Raw genomic sequence first — 17654 nt, 5'->3', positions numbered from 1 at the left:
GATAGTCACTTCATATGCTATTTCTCTATTCTTATAAAATATCTTTAAATTATTACTTTTTAAACTCTTTATTATTTCAGTACAGAACCTCTATAAATTATTAAAATATTATTTTAATTATATTAATAAAGTTTATAAATATTAATATAATTTTTATCATAGCTTTAATCTAAATACAGATAAATAGATATTTAATTACCAATTACATAAATTATCTGAGTGAATACTAATATAATTTCTAAAAGATGAGTTTATAGAGGACTTTGTTTATATAGTTCTTTTCTTAGTGCAGTTATCATGTAATTGCTACATTTACATGTTATTTATATATGAGATAATTATAAGGTTGGTTACTATGTCAATGTTTAAGTAGTTTGTGATTACTATATTTATATAATTATAATTACTGTTTATTTCAGTCTTCTACTGTTAAGAAGACTACAGAGCTCATTCTACATCATTATATTATTCTTTTTTGAAGTTTAGACATGCTCTTATGCTAGTAGATTATCATTTACTTTTATCTGCTAGATAGTCATTTTTTTCTCAAGCCTTCAATCATTTACTCAATTACTTTGAGAACTCTACTTTCATTGAATTTATAGTATAAAACTATTGAATCAGATGCAGAGATTCTTTTAAATTTTATACTAAATATTATATTGAATCATCATCAAATTCTAGTTATATTATCTGATATTGAAACTTTTTATAAGAAACTCAGCTTGCTAGAATATTCTCAACTTCTCACTCATTTTTATTTTGTATCTTGACCAGTTCTGATATCTTATTTAGTTGTCTCAGTAGAGAGTTATTCACAGCTTTTCATAGTTTATCAGAGGAGAATATTAATTAGATTTTTATATTATTTAGTAGTCTTAGTCTATAACTATTGTCAACTCTTTTAATTATCTTAAAGAGACTCTGATTTTACTCTATAAGCTTTCTGCTAAAGTATTGAATTCTATAGTTCTTGAATGATAGAAAGACTTTATTTTTTATCTCAAAGTTTGATTTCTGACAGTGTTTGTTGATCTGTGATTTCATAATCTCTTGCATCTTTTTTATATTATCAGCTACCTGCTTTTGGATTTTTTTCATTTAAATGATATACTGCTAAGCATCCTTTTATTTGAACTTCTTTTCTCTAGATAGTATTCTTGATAATTATTTTCAATCAAAGAATATTTAAAATTCATATCTGTAAGAAGTTTGAAAAAATATTATCTTAGTTGATTTATTTATAAGAGCTTTAATCATATGATTCATTATTAACAATCACTCATCTTAGTTGTTTTGATAGTAGTTTATGTATGAACAAAGCTTGATTGTTAGATATTGATTAATAATCTTAGTTTGATCATCTGTTTATGCATGATGAGTTGATGATAGCTTCAGTTTAACTTTCAATCACCTGATAAACTCACTTCAAAAGTCTGAGATGAATTGTGATTTATAGTCTGATATGATTAAATCTGATACTTTATAATACTCATAGTAGTGCTTCAAGAATAGTCTTGTCAGCTTTTTGATATTTGCCTTTCTTATAATGAGAATAGATATAGACTTCTTCTTAGTCAATAAACAATTATCAATATTATATCAGTTTCTTTTTGTCATAGAATTATTTATGAAGTTTATAAAGATATGTTATCAAACTCTGTTTGAGATTAATAGTGACTTTAGCAGCTCTGAATTTTTATTATAGAAGATCTTCATTCATCAGTACATCAAATAATTTTTTATATACTGGTTAATATTTTTAATTTAGTTATTTCAGTAATATCTTATCTTCACTAGTAAGTATAACTTTCTCTTTTCAGAATACACTATTGATAATTATTTATGAATCTCATTTAAAAGATATACTCAGAAAATAGAATCTTTCTCAATTAATATTATTAAATACTCTTCAAAACACGAAAGTTCATCTGTTAATTTTTAGTACTGTTCTTCTCATTATACTTTTTTTCATCATGACTTTAGTGATTTTATCTCTCTGTTTCTTGTCTTGACTTCATCAAAAATATACTTATCTATATTTAGAGCTTTAATCTCAATGAATTTCTTGATGATCTTGAGATTCAATCTTTATGACTTGAGAAATAATTATATCTGAGTATTCTTACTATCTTTATAAATTTCTGACTGACTCAGTATATCTGCTAGTGTATTCTGACACTTGAGTTGATATTGAATTAGAAAGTAGAATTGAGAGAAGAACTCTACTCATTGTGCTTGTCAGATATTGAGACTATTAATTATTATGAAGTACTTAAAAGCTCAATGATTAGTCAGAATCTTGAATCTTTTTATTCTTTAAAGGTCTTTCAGCTTAACTTGTTATTCTATTAATGCTATTATAATTGCTAGTATCTTATTATCATAAATTTCATAGTTTCTCTCTACTTCACTTATAGAAGCTGAGTAGAAGATAATAAAATATTACTATTTGTTCTCACACAGCTGAGATAGCATATCAGCTATAGCATTATTTAATATATTTATATTCACCTGTGTTTCTTGATTTGAATTGTAATAACAGATTACTAAGACTTCAAATAGAGCTCTTTTCATTTGATCAAAGATATACTAATAGATTTCATTTTACTTGAAAGACTGATTCTTTTAAATGAGCTTAAACAGTAATCTCACAATTCAGTTATATTTTTTGATAAAATACTGATAGAAGTTACAGAATCTCAAAAAAATTAAACTTTTTTGATTGTACTAGATACTGCTTATCATAATATCACTGTAATTTTTTCTAAGTTCACTTTGATCTCTTGATTAGTGATAAATAAAATCTAAATATTTTATCTGTTGAATATGAAACTTATATTTTGAGATGCTTATCTGTAGTTCAGCTTCTTGCAATCTAATTAACATTTTCTTAATATGCTTTTTATATTTTTTTAAGATTTTACTATAGATCAGTAGGTCATTTATGAAAGCAATCATGAACAAATTCAAATAGTCAAAGAAGATAGTATTCACAAAGTGCTAAAAGATTATTGAGTTATTGCTTAGATCAAAGAGTATAATCTTATATTTATAAATTTTATAATATATTCTAAAGACTATTAAATTCTCAGTCTCAGAGTACATATATATTTAATAAAAACCTTGATAAATATTCAATTTAATAAAAAATTTGACTTTATTTAACTGCTGTATAAGCTCATTAACTAGTGAAATCACATATCAATCTTTCTTCAAGATCATATTAAGTTGATAGTAATTTATACAGAATCTCAGCTTGCCTGTTATATGAGTTATAAGAATTGAAAATACAAAGAAGAAAACCGCTAATAAAATAAAACTCTTCTTTATATTAGCCTCAAAATACTATTTGACTGTCTCAAGCTCTTTCAAACTTATTTAGTATAATAATATATGGCTGATAGCTTTATTTATATCTGCTCTCTTTATAAGCTCAATCTTATAATTCAATTTCTTTTAAAAAAATTATAATTAATTAGAAACTATCTTTGAAAAAATATTATAAAATTTCTTATAGTTCTCTGACAGCTGTTCATTAACTATCTCTTTATTTTTCATTTTTGCATAAAAAATAATCTTCTTCTTCTTAATGATTTTATCTATTTCACAGAGACTTGAAATAAAAACTTCTGACTTCTTGCTTCTTTTATAATGATAAAAGATCACTCTCTCAATGAATGTTATTTTTTACTGCTTGTTTGATTCATTTCTTCATTGAGCTCTTATAAGCTTTTCTGTGACCTTTTAATTAAATTTCTTATTAATAAGTCTGTTGTGACAATCTGCATCTTATTAATACTCTGATTTTATTATTAATCTTTTTAGAATCTTTTTTAAAATTATTATATTATTTTCTTCTAATATGTTATTTGCAGATATTTATGCATTTGATTATACTAAATATTAATTTTTCATATCTAGTTAAATCTCTTGCTTTATTATTTAAAATTATTTTAGAATTATATTAGTACTTCTTAAATCTATTATTAGTATCACTATATTGAGAAATATTTATCTATTTACTCATAAATATAATGAGATGACTTCTGTGATTGAAGTTTCTCTCTGATCATTAAATTTTATAATCTAATAATTCTTCTTCAGCTTCTTGAAATTTGTCTCTAAGGCTTTGATATATCTGTGTACAAAACTTGTATTAATAAAAATATAGCAATTTGCTTTAAAATCTACTAGTGCTTTTATAGAAAAAGTATATTCATTAAAAGCTACTTTGATATATACAATAAAAAAATTTCTGCTCATTAACTGATTTATATTCAAAGTTTCTAATGCAACTATTTTATCTAAGAAAAAGACTTCTTTCAGACTTAATTTTTTTCTGACTCAATAATAGCAAGTTTAATATTTACTTTCTTCAATTCTATTTTTTACTTGTGTTAGTAATATTATACTATATGATATTTGCTTTAACAATTAAAGCATTTTATATTTTTTTTTTAATCTTTATTCTTTAATTTATTCTCAGTTATTTATATTAATATAATTAAAGTTTATTTATAGCTGATTTAGATTATTAGAGTTTCTTTACAGTTGATTTAGATCATCAGAGTCTCTTTACAGCTGAGTAGTTATCAGTTGTTTTAACTAAATATGCTTTTAAAATAATGAGCAGTTCAGGTGCAGATGTTTTGAACTTCATGAAAAATATTGCAATTGATGCAGATAGCTATAATCATGTATTGAAGATTAAAGAAGATTTTATAAAGAAAATCTACTTTATAATCTTTCTTATAGACTTGAGCTTCATCTATCAGATATAAGAACTTAGTTATAAATATATGATAGTTATCTTTATTTTTCATTATCAGTTGTCAGTATTCTATCTTTGCATTCTCAATTTTATTAACATTCTTATATATTTTTTGTAGGTATTTAAATACTTTTTTAACTATTTTAAACTTCTTAGAATAATATTTCTTTATTTTTAAAGCTAATTATCTGGCAACTTCTTTCTCAGTTCAGTTTTCAATATAGATAATATAGCTTTTCTTAGTTAGAAAGTGATCTATATAGATAACTAGCTTGTATTTTATTTGAGAAAGTCAGTTTTTAAATATCAATTCTTTTTCATTAGTAAGGTACTTAGAGTTATCAAATTTGATTAATTATTATATTTATTAAGTGTTCATCAGTCTGATTTGAAAGGTTAAAAAGTTTATAGTCTGCTGTAAGGAATTTTATTCCTCTATCAAGCTGTTTACTTGCTGATTAAGTTTACTCATTTGCTTTCTCTTCTTATTTTATTCTACTTTAATTCTTTCTAAAATATCTTTTACTTTATTCATGAGATCAGTAATCTCTTGATATATTTGATCTGAATTCTCTTCAATTGACACAATAAATTATTCCTTTAATATAAGATTTCTTGGTCTCATATTTCTTTCAGTCAAAGTTATTATATCTTAGTCTGATCTTCATAAATAGTTAGACTCTTTAACTACTTCTAACATCTTAACAGTATTCTCAAAGATTTAAAACAAAAGTTAATAAAGATTTTTAAAGGTTTTTTATCTAAAAAATCTACTTTAAAAAGAGTAAGAAAGTTATTAATCTTAGTATTATATCACAGCTTCAATTTAGATGCAGATGAACAAGTATTTAATTATCAACTAGATAAGCTATCTAAGTGAATACTATATAGTTCTTTCTTTAGCACAGTTGTTATATGATTGTTATATTTACATATTATTCATATATAGGGTAATTGTGGGGTTGATTGCTATGCTAATACCTAGACAATTTATGATTATCATATTTATATAATTGCAATTACTGTTGCCTCAGTTTTATACTATTGAGAAGACTATAAAGCCTGTTCTATACCATCACAGTCTCTGCTTTTATAATAATTAAAATAATTCATCTAAAGCAGATGATATTATCTGTAATTCTTATTTAATTTCTTACGTCTTTTTCAGTAAGTAAATTATTTTTATCATATAATATTTTACTCTCATCTGTAAATTCACAAAAAATCTTATTATTAGTTTAACAACTATGATTATTATAACAAAAAACAGATAAATGATTTTTATTTACATACATATCTTACAGAATAATAAAGTTCTTTAATCTATTAATTACATTTCTAGTCTAAAATTTACAATCATTCTTGATATATTTATTGAGTTTAAATGATTCAGCTTTTGATATTACTGTGATATTATATAATTTAAAATCTTAATATTGCTCTTGAGCAGCTTTATTAAAGATTTATTATTTAATTGTAAGATATATGTAAGTTCAAAATTACTATTTAACATTGCAAAATAAATTAAATCTATTAATATTGATAATTTTTCTATAATATAAATATTTTTTTTATTTAAATATACTGTAAAATTTATTATTCTGTTAGAAGATATTATTAAAATTGAATAATTATTATTATATATCAATTGTTTGAAAATATAATTTTTATATATAGGTTTGCTAAAGCTTATTAAATTAATTTCTAGCTTTAAGATATAATGAATATTATTCAATTGAATATTTAATTTCTCAGTTGAGATGCATACTTTCTCTACATTTGCTACTGAGACTGTAGATTCATTCATTATCTTCAATATAAAATTCATTCTTTGAGATGTAATTTTAATAATATTCTTCAAAGATATAATTTGAGCTTTTAATCTAAAGTCTAGAACTCAGATATTTTTTATCATTTTATCACTGAAATATACTATCTTTTTAATATATAATACTTACTTCATAATACTATGAACTAAAATAGTATTATTAATATTCTTATTTTTATTCTTTTTTATATTTTTATTTTTATTTTTATTCTTCTCTTTATGATTTGTAGAGTATTTTTTTAAATATTTTATTCAATAATTAGTTTTAATATATTCTGTTTTTTGATAATAATAGCTTATTTTTTTTTAATTATTACTATTTTGCTTAAACTTCTTATCTTTATCTTTGTCTTTAATTTTCAAATTTTTATTTTTACTCTTATTCTTTTTTTTATGAATGTTAAGTATTATTTGTGAAATTTTTTATATTTATCACAGTAGTATTCTATTTAATGACTGATAGATATAATAGAATATCTTGATATAATTTCATAAAATCTATTTCAATATTATAGATATTGATATCTTTTTCAATATAATTTATTTTATCTCTAATAAATGATGTTTATTCAGTACTAATATCAGTTAACAAATAGTTAAAAGTATAAAATCTTCAATTTTATATTTCAAATAAGTATATTCAGTCTGAATGATGATCAAATATTCTAAAAATACTTTATCTGAGTTTTTTGACTTAGCTATCAAGCTAATCAGCTTCTCAAAAAGATAAGTATGATAAATTGTAAATCTTTCTAAGAAATTTTTTTCTATAATTATTTATAGAATATATACTGATAACTAATAATTTGATAATATTATAAAATAAGATCTACTGCAGATGAGATTATAAATTATATATAATTATAAAATCATATATTTCTTTCAGTTTAAAAATATTATATATTTATACTAATATCATTCTCAGAAATAGATTACTTCTCATTGAGAATATCATCAATTTCAGATTGCTTAGCAATTAGTAGAATCTTTTTTTTTTCACATTGAATAGTTTACAGAATCAGTCAAAATGATAAATTTCTTAATATATTTTATTTAATCTTTAAATTCAGTCAAGATCTTCATTCTAATAGTAATTTTATCTTTTTTCTGTAAATAATTTATAAGATTTTCACTTATTTCATTATCACTAGTATTGATAGTAAGTGTTTTTCTGCTAGCTCTTATTCTTTTAACTTCTTACTGAAGTTTTACAATCTCTAATCTTATCAGAGTTTCTTTACTAACTTTTAATATCTGGTTATTAGAATCATTTATATTCTCTGACATTTTGTCAATCAAATCTTTATATATATTATTAAACTTATTTGATTTCTTCAAAATCATCTTGTCTATTTCAAACACTTCAAAAAAACTTCTATGAACTGTAATAAGTGTAAGCAGTGAATCTGTGAGCTCTGAAGTTCTATTCTCCAGGGCTTTATTCTCAAATTCTTAGTTTTACCTTCTTTTTGACACTTATTTTTCTGTCAAATCTGGCATTCCACTTGAATGTAGATTGATCATAACTAATAAATATATATAGGTGCACGTGACCTCGGGTAGACGGGGAATCCTCCAACAAACCCTTGCTAGACTAACTAATGTAATTCACCCCGAGCCCGGCCACATCACCGAGTCGGCCTCCAAATTCAAAATATTTTAAATTTCCTAATTAAACCGCTTCAACGCGCAATTATGCCACCAATTCGTCGTAAAGATGCTAGAAACTCTATAGAGATAGAGAGAAGACTTGAACTCGTGATAAATGCTATTAAAAAGCATGAAATAACCTCAATTCATGAAGCTGCACGCCTATATGAGGTGCCTCGTACTACTCTGCAGGATCGACTTAAGGGCAGGCTTGCAAGGGTGAATTTACGCGCAAATTCAGTTAAATTAACTGAAGCTGAAGAGAATCTGCTAGTTCAGTGGATTCTTGACCTAGCAAACGAGGAATGCCCCCCCCGGCTGGCATTTGTTGAGAATATGGCTAATCATCTTCTTACCCTACGGCATTCCACATCTACCCCTCCCCGCGTTGGCAAGAACTGGGTCTATAAGCTGATTAAATGACGTATGGAGCTTCAATGCTGCTATTCCAGATGCTATAATCATGAGCGAGCAAAATTGCGAGAATATAAAAGTTATTCAGGATTGGTTTAAGACTCTGGGGGATGCAATTGCTGAGCATGAGGTTCAAGCTGAAGATATCTACAACTTTGACGAGACTGGATTTGCAATGGGGCCCTGTGCAACTATCAAGGTCATTACCAGAGCTGAGCGCTACGGCCGGGCAAAGCTTCTACAACCAGGACATCGAGAATGTGTGACTGTGATTGAGGCAGTCAACGCGTCAGGCTGGGCCCTACCCTCGTATGTGATTCTCAAGGGTCAGAATCTACAGGAAGGCTGGTTTGACAGGCTTCCTGATGGCTGGAGGCTTGATGTTAGTCCCAATGACTGAACTACAGATGAGATAGGACTTAAATGACTTACTAAACTGTTTATTCCTGCTGCAAATCCACGCAGGATTGGGACCCACCTCCTTATTTTGGACTGGCACGGCGGTCATCTTACCCCAGAATTTGACCATATTTGCAAGGGGGATAGGTTTATTCCTCTCTGCATGCCAGCACCTCCGTCACATCTCTTGCAGCCATTAGATGTGAGTGTTTTTGCAGTTTTAAAGTGAGTGTACGGGGGTCTAGTTGAACAGTGAATGCGGCTTGGGTTCAATACCATCAACAAGGCAGATTTTTTAGATGCTTATCCTAAAGCACATATGGAAGCTTTCAAGGTTCAGAACATTCAAAGTGGCTTTGCAGCTACTGGAATAGCACCATTTGAACTTTACCAGGTCATCCAGCAGTTGGATATTCAACCTCGAACCCCTACCCCCACAGGAAGTCCATCTAGCGACTCTCAGTCATCCTGGATCCTACAAACACGTTATAACCCACGGCAATTGCATAAGCAGTGGAATAAGATCAAGAATCTGATGGTACCAGGCGTTGGGAGCCCCCACCAGGGGGTTGGTGAAAGGTCTAGATAAAATTATCAAGGCCTGTGAATACGGAATTGTCAACACTATTATTATGAAGAAGCAATATCAGGATATACTTGCTGCAAATGAGAAAGAGAAGCAAAAACGCAAGAGGTCTACCCGCAGAATCCAACAAGAAGGAGGTTTAACTAGAGAGGAAGTTCAGGATCTAGTTATTTCACATGCTGAGTCTGTTTGCTGGACTCTCTGTCCTTCAACCCCCCGCGCCTCCGCCAGCAGAATCTAGACCACGCATACGAGCACCACAGAGATGCAGCAATTGCGGGACGCTCAGGCATACAAGAATAAGATGCCGTGAGCCTAGTGTAATTTAATCCAATTTAATGAGGGGTTATTGAGCGTAGATATTTCTGGTTAAAATTTATCTAATTACTATACGGTGATTTTGTTAAAAAGGAAAGAACAAGGGAGGACAAACAACTTGAAACAACACAAAGGATGATGACAATTCAATTGGAATGTAAATGCTAAATGCTAATTAAACAAGATTGGTATAGGATACATGTCTGGGAATAAATCAGAATCATCAAATAAATATGCGTAACGCGAATCTCACTTAGAATATCAAAAAAAAAAAAAAAAAAAAAAAAAAAAAAAAAAAAAACCAAAATAACCAAAATAACACCGTAATGGCGGTATAAATTCTTCAATACCCAGCAGCTTATTCTACTTCGGCTTTTTAGGTCCCTTCACTAGAAGAGACTGTCTCACTCTCCGCAATTTAGCCCACCACTCTCTGTCCCGCAGTTGCCGCGATTCACCTTCATCGTCAACGTTCGCTGGCTCAGGGTTAGAATGGGTACCCTGGCCAGTCGATGGGGCGTCGCATCTCGTTCGTCGACGATGCATCGTCTTGATCGCCTGGTCTACGATTTCCCAACCACTCTGAGGTTTCCCGCTGGGCCCATGAAAGACAGGTTTCCGGCCTCCACTCTGCGTTTTCGAATTGATCCATGGGCAGTAATCCATATGTTCACTGACAACATCTAGCTTGTCGTACACAGGTATACTCCCGTCTTCCTTTGGCTTATACATCCACAGTCCAAGTCGACGAAAGCAGGCTCTGCAGCTTGCCAAATCAGCACCAGCCTCATCCGACGCATCCCATCCAAAAATTGCAAGTACAAGCGCTACCGTACTGATCTTATCTCTAACCTGAGGTAATCCTCCGTCTTGGTTACCTTGCGCATCGGCGGGCTGTTCGGGTCGGGCTTGGGTAGTTTCCCCAGTTTCATCCTGCTGGGTAGAACTTAGAAAAGTAGGAGGCAACATCTTGGCAATATCATCCATATCTAGTCCGTCTGGCTTTGCGATATTTTCCATGGGAGGCAATTTCGATTCAAGGAAGATAAGATTCATGTAGCGCTTCTGTAAGCTCTTTACAGCAGTCTCTGGGTTCGTAAGTGTTAACCGTTGGATAGTGTCTAAATGCAAAATGGTTAGTATATCTTGAGTTGAATGTCTTTCCTTCCTTCATTTAAGGGCAAAAAAACTCACCATCACAACCACTTTTCCGCCATGGACACCGTTCTGCGTGGCCATCTGTTATCCGTTTAGAATATTCCTCCACCAGTCTAGCCTCTATTGTAGGTAGTTCAGTGAAAGTTCATGTAGTGGGAAATCTAACGGTGTATGGGGGACGGGGAAACACGTACGAACTTCCCTCCGCTCTATAAACTTATCATCATCATCTTCGTCCCCATCCACATCCACATCCTCCGGCAGTTTCACAACAACAGAACAGCCACAGCCGCCAACACACTCCACCCTCATAACATCCACGCAAGACCACCCACGCTTAGCCCATTGAACCTCATTTATAGGCGCTGGCTTTGGAGACCACCGATCAACCCTACGGAACGTTTCAAGCCGCTCGAGAAACCGCTCCCGATCCCAAGGGACGAAGTTTGGCCGATGTTGCGACAGCGATGATGACGGCGACAAATGTCTGGATATATTAGACACGGACTTCCTGACGATCATATTTTCTGAGTCAGGTACGGAGCTCGACGACGCCAGCCGTACCTTTTTGATAGTTGGATATTTTATTTCGGCGGACAACGGTGCTGTTGGCGGGACATTGTCATTTGTTGTTGAAACTGAAGAATCTGCATGGGGAGGTTTCTGAGCGTTGGCACCGGATAACGAATCGAGGACCCTGTGGAATTTGCGCTTCTTCGTAGCCAGTGCATAAGACATTTTGCCGGCGATATCTAATATGAGCTGTTTCAAAAGCCATCAATATCACCACCTGTTGAGATAAGTCATCGTGGACCGCGGAGATTCCATTTCCAGCCCGTTCTTGTCTTAGCGTCAGGTGACTTCGACCCCTGACAGTTATTTACGTCAATTCTATGAGAAAAAAGGCTTTCAAGAAGAAATATCTCTAAAAAAGGAGATTTCATCTCATTATTTGTCGGCAAGAAAAGGGTCGTGTTTTTTTTAAAGAAAATACTTCATAGAATGATGAAGATAGAAAGGCAGTTCAACCAAAGGCTTTAATTGATTTCTCTTATTTTGTGCTAGATCTCAAAAGTTGAATTTTGAATTGCAAAACGATTAAGTATCATTATCTGAGGAACTTGAGATAAAATTCCAACCTCAAAACACCTTCGGAGATCTTCTTGACAACTTCAATCTCTAATTCAACATGCATTCAACTGGCCCCAGCTTGCATGAAATTTGTATAATGCAATGCCAAAATGTTATGCTAATATAACTAACTACCTACATGCCAATTCAGTCACTTTTATCCTTTGCGTCATAAATCAATCATCTTGGTTCTCCGAGTGGCGACTGTCATTTATATATGGACTACCCCTGAGAGCTTCAAGAGACAAGCAACAGAGTCCTGGCATAGAATTAAACTTCGCAACATGTTTAACTTATTGGATGTGCTATGCTGAATGGGATTTCTTTGAAGTCTCTCTCAATTTGACATCCATGGATGTAATGAGCGCTGCTTGCTGCTATGTTACAACTGATTTGCATGTCATCGACAGATATGAAACCATGTCATTCCAGATATAACTACCCCTCACATTTTCGCCTTGAGATGCTTGAAAATTGCATACTACTGGTTGCAAAACAATGTCTCTTTAATTTATTTTAAACTATGGAATAAGGAATAGCTGGGAAAAAAACCTCAGGGGAGTCCATGAAGTCAGTCAGTTGTAGATAGGCTGGGCTTTCATCCCATTTCAAATCTTTTCCTTCTGCTACTTCTCCCTTTTTTTGCCCCCTCTGTCCCCATGAAATTTAGAAGCGCAGTGCTGCTTGAAAGCTCATGCGTGCTTTTCATCCTTTCCGTAAGTCTGACTACCCGGATTCATATTCGATCAGGAACACCCCTCCTCTACCTCAGAAGATGCGGTTATCTCTCTTCCCTTTCCCAAACAATACTCACTGAAATGACAAATATTTCTCGCAGTTGCTTCTCACGTATGATAGGCTAACTATGTAAAATTAAGATCAGGAACAATATATTTCGAAAGGTCAAATCCAAATATAACGTCCTAATAACCATAACATGCGAACTAGAGCAGCAATGGAAATGTGTCAGTTTCTGCGGAATGTGAAGCGTAATTCATATTGAATTTGAGAAAGAATCGAAGTCGTCTAAACTTATAGTCAAAATAAACTAATAATATATACATGGTAATGGTTCCTATACACATACACATCGTGGAATTCATATACGGAATAATATATACGTGTCCTATCCGTTTGGCCCTACATACTTCACTTTTTCTGCGCAGAAGTCCCCGGCGTTGTCCCACCCCTTCGTTTATATTTCCTCGGATCTGTTGCAGTCAGCGAGGGGAAACATGGATAGATGCAAAAAGAGGATATAAACAATCTTTTCATCAAAAGAAGGAGACGAAATATACGCATATACACACCTTTCCTACTCATCTTCGTCTTATCTCTCGTCCCTTTACCCCCTTCCCAGAAGCCACTGCCAGCCTTGCCGATGAGAGTGGAGTGACAGATGCCACAGCTCTCAGGATGGTATGTTTGTTCGCGGGAGCAGAATCCGCTACACAGAGAGAAAAGTAGGTAAGTCAATTGAAAACGCCATGCGGAGCGCATCATATAGGAATTGGTTGGTATATATATATATGAAGATGAAGCATGGAAATTGTAGAAGTTCAGCTTACCATATCATACGGTTGGCGTGCTCGTTTGGATGATCAGAGGCGGCATCATGACATCTATGAGTGTATGTTAGCTCTATTGTCTTCCGGCCAAGTCCTTTTCAAAAAGAATTTGTCACTTACCTATCGCATGGAAAAACCTTGAGACAACAGGAAAACCTATGGACAACAATTATTAGCCTTTCAAATCCTTTAATGCGTTAAGACGAAAATGGCTGTCTAATTAAGGTGCTGGGGGTTCTAGACATCAAGGACGTAGCGGCGTAAAAGCATGCTCGGTAGAAACCATGCTGCGCTGGGTAATCATGGGCTTGCATCGTGTACAGGGTAAAATCCGGATGGTTATCCACATACCTAAACCATCGATAACTCTTCCCATAATGGGAACATCGGCCACGACAGGGTAACTCCTGTCCAGCAACAATCCCCAGCTTCTCTTTCGGCTTTAAAAATAACAAAACTCATGTTAGTAAAGTGACAGGAACTTAATATGACCGTGTAAATAAGAGTATGCCAGAAAAGGACATCGATTCCAATTATGGCGGAGATCTAAACACAACTTATCGATGGATTTGAAAAACCTAAAACGGCCTGAAGGGAGTTTTTGAAAAGAACTACAACCTTTCTCATCCGGACATGAGTCTGAGAGGTACCTGGTACAAATTGAACGACCAGTTAGCCCAAATGTAGTCCCTCATGAGCATTATGACGCCCATGGCAACAAAGGAAGAAGAAAAGAAAAGGGGGGAATCATGGAAATTCACTCAAATTACGTAGACCCCATGCATGCACCCGAATAAATTCAAGGCTGTGATCCCGAGGTTGAGCTGAAACTAGGAAAAAGAGACAATGTGAACTCTGTAAGTCAAGTCCGACATCAGATGCAAAATGTACAAAATAGGAGAGAAGTGAATAGTCCAAGCAAAACGTGACACGAAAGAGAATAAACAGGAGGACCTGATATTAGAATATCATCCCAGCTATTCTCGCCAAATGCCGAAAGATGGGTAGTTGTGCAAGGGACAGCCACACTCGCACAAAGATATTGTTTTCGGAACCAAGCATTATTTATGCAAAATAAAATCGAGAGTGAAAAAGCATTACCATCTGACAAATTATAACTGTCAACTTACCTGCTCCAGCGCTCACAAGCAAGAATTTGACCTCGGGAATTTTGAACCCTGTAGAAAAAAGAGGTTGTCAACATTGCTTGTCGCCCTGATATCTGATATCTAGGGAAGACACGGATTTAAATCCCGTATTGTCGGAAACCTTTTTCTTGCTCGTATATAAACATACTCATCTTATGGTGACATCCACGACATATTGCCGACGCATCATCTCCACGAACTGCAACAATTCCTGGTGCGGGATAGGTGGTCGAGCATTCGGAGCATGTCGGCATAAAATTACTACAAATCAAAATAACTGTGAGCAATGGCAAACTCTATTGTCGTCCCAAGATGGTTGTATATATCGTGACGTGTCGAGCTGCGGCTTGATTCTTTAATATGTCTAACGGGGGGCTGGTACAGTATGTACATACCTAGGAAGCAGTTCAACGACAAGACATCCCTCAAGATCAAGATACCCCGCACGGTTAGAGCTGGGGTGCATTAACTCGCGGCGAAAGCCTAGTTAGTCAAATTCCAGGAGTTAACAAAGACTTAGGCAACACTTCTTAATCGCCATAGGAGAGTCACAAGCAGCCTTTTCCCCAAGGTCTTGGACTTACCGATACTAATATTGTTACCGCACTTCTTGCATGACTCGACCCTTTTTGGAGGAACACTCAACCCATCTTCTCCAATTTTAATGTTTTTAATGTCCACAAACTCCTTGCACCGCTCACACTTGAGCGTTAAATGTAGGGTTTTCAACTCGAGAAGTTCAATTCCCAGAAGTTCCATTGATGGAAATGACAACGCCACATCCCGCCCCGTAGGAAGCGGCAGCATTGGTGGAACACTGACACCACCATTTTCATCATTATCTTCATCAGTAACACTTTCTTCTTGTTCAGAGTAATCAGATTCATCACTATCACTATCAAACTCGTCACCTTGTTTGGGCAATATCCATTCAGGTGGCCTAGGAATGACCTGAATATGGGGCCGATCAGGAACATCTATCGTAGTGCTTGCCTCTGTGAGATGAGATTGGTCAGGAGGCAAAGTCGAGGATGACGGCGTTCCTATTTCAGTTTCGTATTTATCATTCAGGGTTAAAGATGTAACAGTATCTTCAACTGGCTGTGTTGCTAGAGAATGTAGCATTGTGGACAGGTAGTTAATATGCGATGTCAAGCTCGCGCCTGGGTTACCTATGACATGCTTCTCAAACGATGCCTCCGTTGCTCTGGCTGAGTTGTCATCAATGTCAGGAAACTTGATGTGACAAGGTTCTAGCGGGTATAACAATGGGACAGTCATATCAATCTTTTTAACGGACTTAAGAGACGGGGGAAGTAACTGTGGCTTAAGCGGATTAACTGGGATGGTAAAGGAGACACCATCCGCAGATTCTGAAAACAGAGGCACCCTGCCCAGGCGAGAAGTAAGCTGTGTGATCTCTCTCTTTCGACGTTGGCGAGCCTTCTCCTTCTCTTGGATCATTGTTGTCTCTTGGTTATTCAGAGAAAAAGATGAACCCTGTCCTTTGTACGAAGGACAAGGTGGTGCCGGCCCAGCCCTTGGATGCGGTGTAAAGAATACTTTTGTCAGCGATCTGTCCAGGACATTCATCCATGTTAGGAGAGTGTCCGAAATACGAGTCTTGGTAATGTTTTCGAACTCTTGCTGAATAAGCATCTTGTACTTCGCATCTATGTCTTTGTTCAAAATATCCAGGGACGGCGTCCCTTGAGATGGGTATCCCAGAGGAACATGCATTGCACATGTCAAGCTGTTCAAGCTAAAAGTGAAATCTGGATCCGACGGATGCATCTCAAACATCAGATGCGTTCCCTCTCCATTAGATCGCTCTTCCGGATGAAAACGACGCCTAATTTGGTTTATCTGGAACTCTCTAGGGTTCTCAAGCTGAGCACGCGGGATTGGCCGCTGCACAGGTTGGGACAAGGTGTCCGTGGTACGCTGGGGCCGGGAACTGAACGTTTGAGCTGAGGATGAAGTTGATTCATCCTCATTTCTTCCCACGAACGGCATAGTTTCATTAATCTGCTGGGTGCTTGGCCGTGGATCATTGACCTGTACAGAAGATGTTAAGCGTTCTAACGAAGCGGCCACAGGGCCAGCAGATGGTACAACATGAGCATAAGGGCAATCGTTGCCAGCCCGACACCCTTCCTGATGTCAGCATTGAAAAACAAAAGGCGGTGGAGTAAAGAGAAAGTCAAGACATCAACAATAGAATGAGGAAACGAAAAACCAAACCGGGGGGTGGGGTGGGAAGAGGAAAATGGTGACAGTTAAGTAATGTAAGTGAATAAGTACTGTCAGCAAGCAGGTATCATGAAATTCCAAAACGATGTAATAGAAAAACGAACTGGGTATTGTAATGAGACATGATAGGGAGGAGGGTACAGCAAAGTACAGAGTCAAGTCAATCAATCAACATCAAGAAATCACGCAAGAAACAGTCAATGGACATACCATTTCTAGACCCAAAGAACCGGCACCTGGCCGATTTGCGATCTGGGAGACCGCTGGCTGTAGGCGGTCGTGTATCCATCTGGGTGAGATGAGGCTGAACGCTTGCCAACGCAGCGCTCACGGGAGGCGGTTGTCCTATGCTAAAAAAAGAGTACCAAGTGAGCGTGTGACCCAGGTTATGCCGAGATGGGCGACAGTGAAAGAGTGCATCAAACCG

The 17654-nt window shown here is 34.1% G+C and overlaps 3 protein-coding genes across 3 annotated transcripts; 1 reads left to right on the top strand and 2 right to left on the bottom strand.

The window, feature by feature from the left end:
• Positions 1-4628: 4628 nt before the first annotated feature.
• On the top strand, positions 4629-8265 carry PAAG_12514 (hypothetical protein; the record flags this gene model as incomplete). The annotated part of the gene is made up of 2 exons (XM_015847993.1): positions 4629-4700; positions 8146-8265. The coding sequence occupies 2 exons, from the start codon at positions 4629-4631 to the stop codon at positions 8263-8265; spliced, it is 192 nt and encodes a 63-aa protein (XP_015702396.1).
• Positions 8266-10332: 2067 nt separating this feature from the next.
• PAAG_08197 (C3HC zinc finger domain-containing protein) lies at positions 10333-11865 on the bottom strand (the record flags this gene model as incomplete). The annotated part of the gene is made up of 3 exons (XM_002789897.1): positions 10333-11090; positions 11164-11247; positions 11322-11865. The coding sequence occupies 3 exons, from the start codon at positions 11863-11865 to the stop codon at positions 10333-10335; spliced, it is 1386 nt and encodes a 461-aa protein (XP_002789943.1).
• Positions 11866-13407: 1542 nt separating this feature from the next.
• PAAG_08196 (hypothetical protein) lies at positions 13408-17516 on the bottom strand (the record flags this gene model as incomplete). Its single annotated transcript, XM_002789896.2, has 11 exons — positions 13408-13469; positions 13569-13705; positions 13827-13880; positions 13947-13982; positions 14178-14266; positions 14445-14476; positions 14957-15004; positions 15123-15235; positions 15370-15457; positions 15559-17127; positions 17438-17516. The coding sequence occupies 11 exons, from the start codon at positions 17514-17516 to the stop codon at positions 13408-13410; spliced, it is 2307 nt and encodes a 768-aa protein (XP_002789942.2).
• Between the last annotated feature and the right edge of the window lie 138 nt (positions 17517-17654).

The sequence above is a fragment of the Paracoccidioides lutzii genome (genome assembly GCF_000150705.2).
Source record: "Paracoccidioides lutzii Pb01 unplaced genomic scaffold supercont2.30, whole genome shotgun sequence".
In the NCBI taxonomy this organism is placed as follows: domain Eukaryota; kingdom Fungi; phylum Ascomycota; class Eurotiomycetes; order Onygenales; family Ajellomycetaceae; genus Paracoccidioides; species Paracoccidioides lutzii.
Note: the sequence above shows the minus strand (reverse complement) of the source record. Positions and strands in the feature narration are given on the sequence as shown.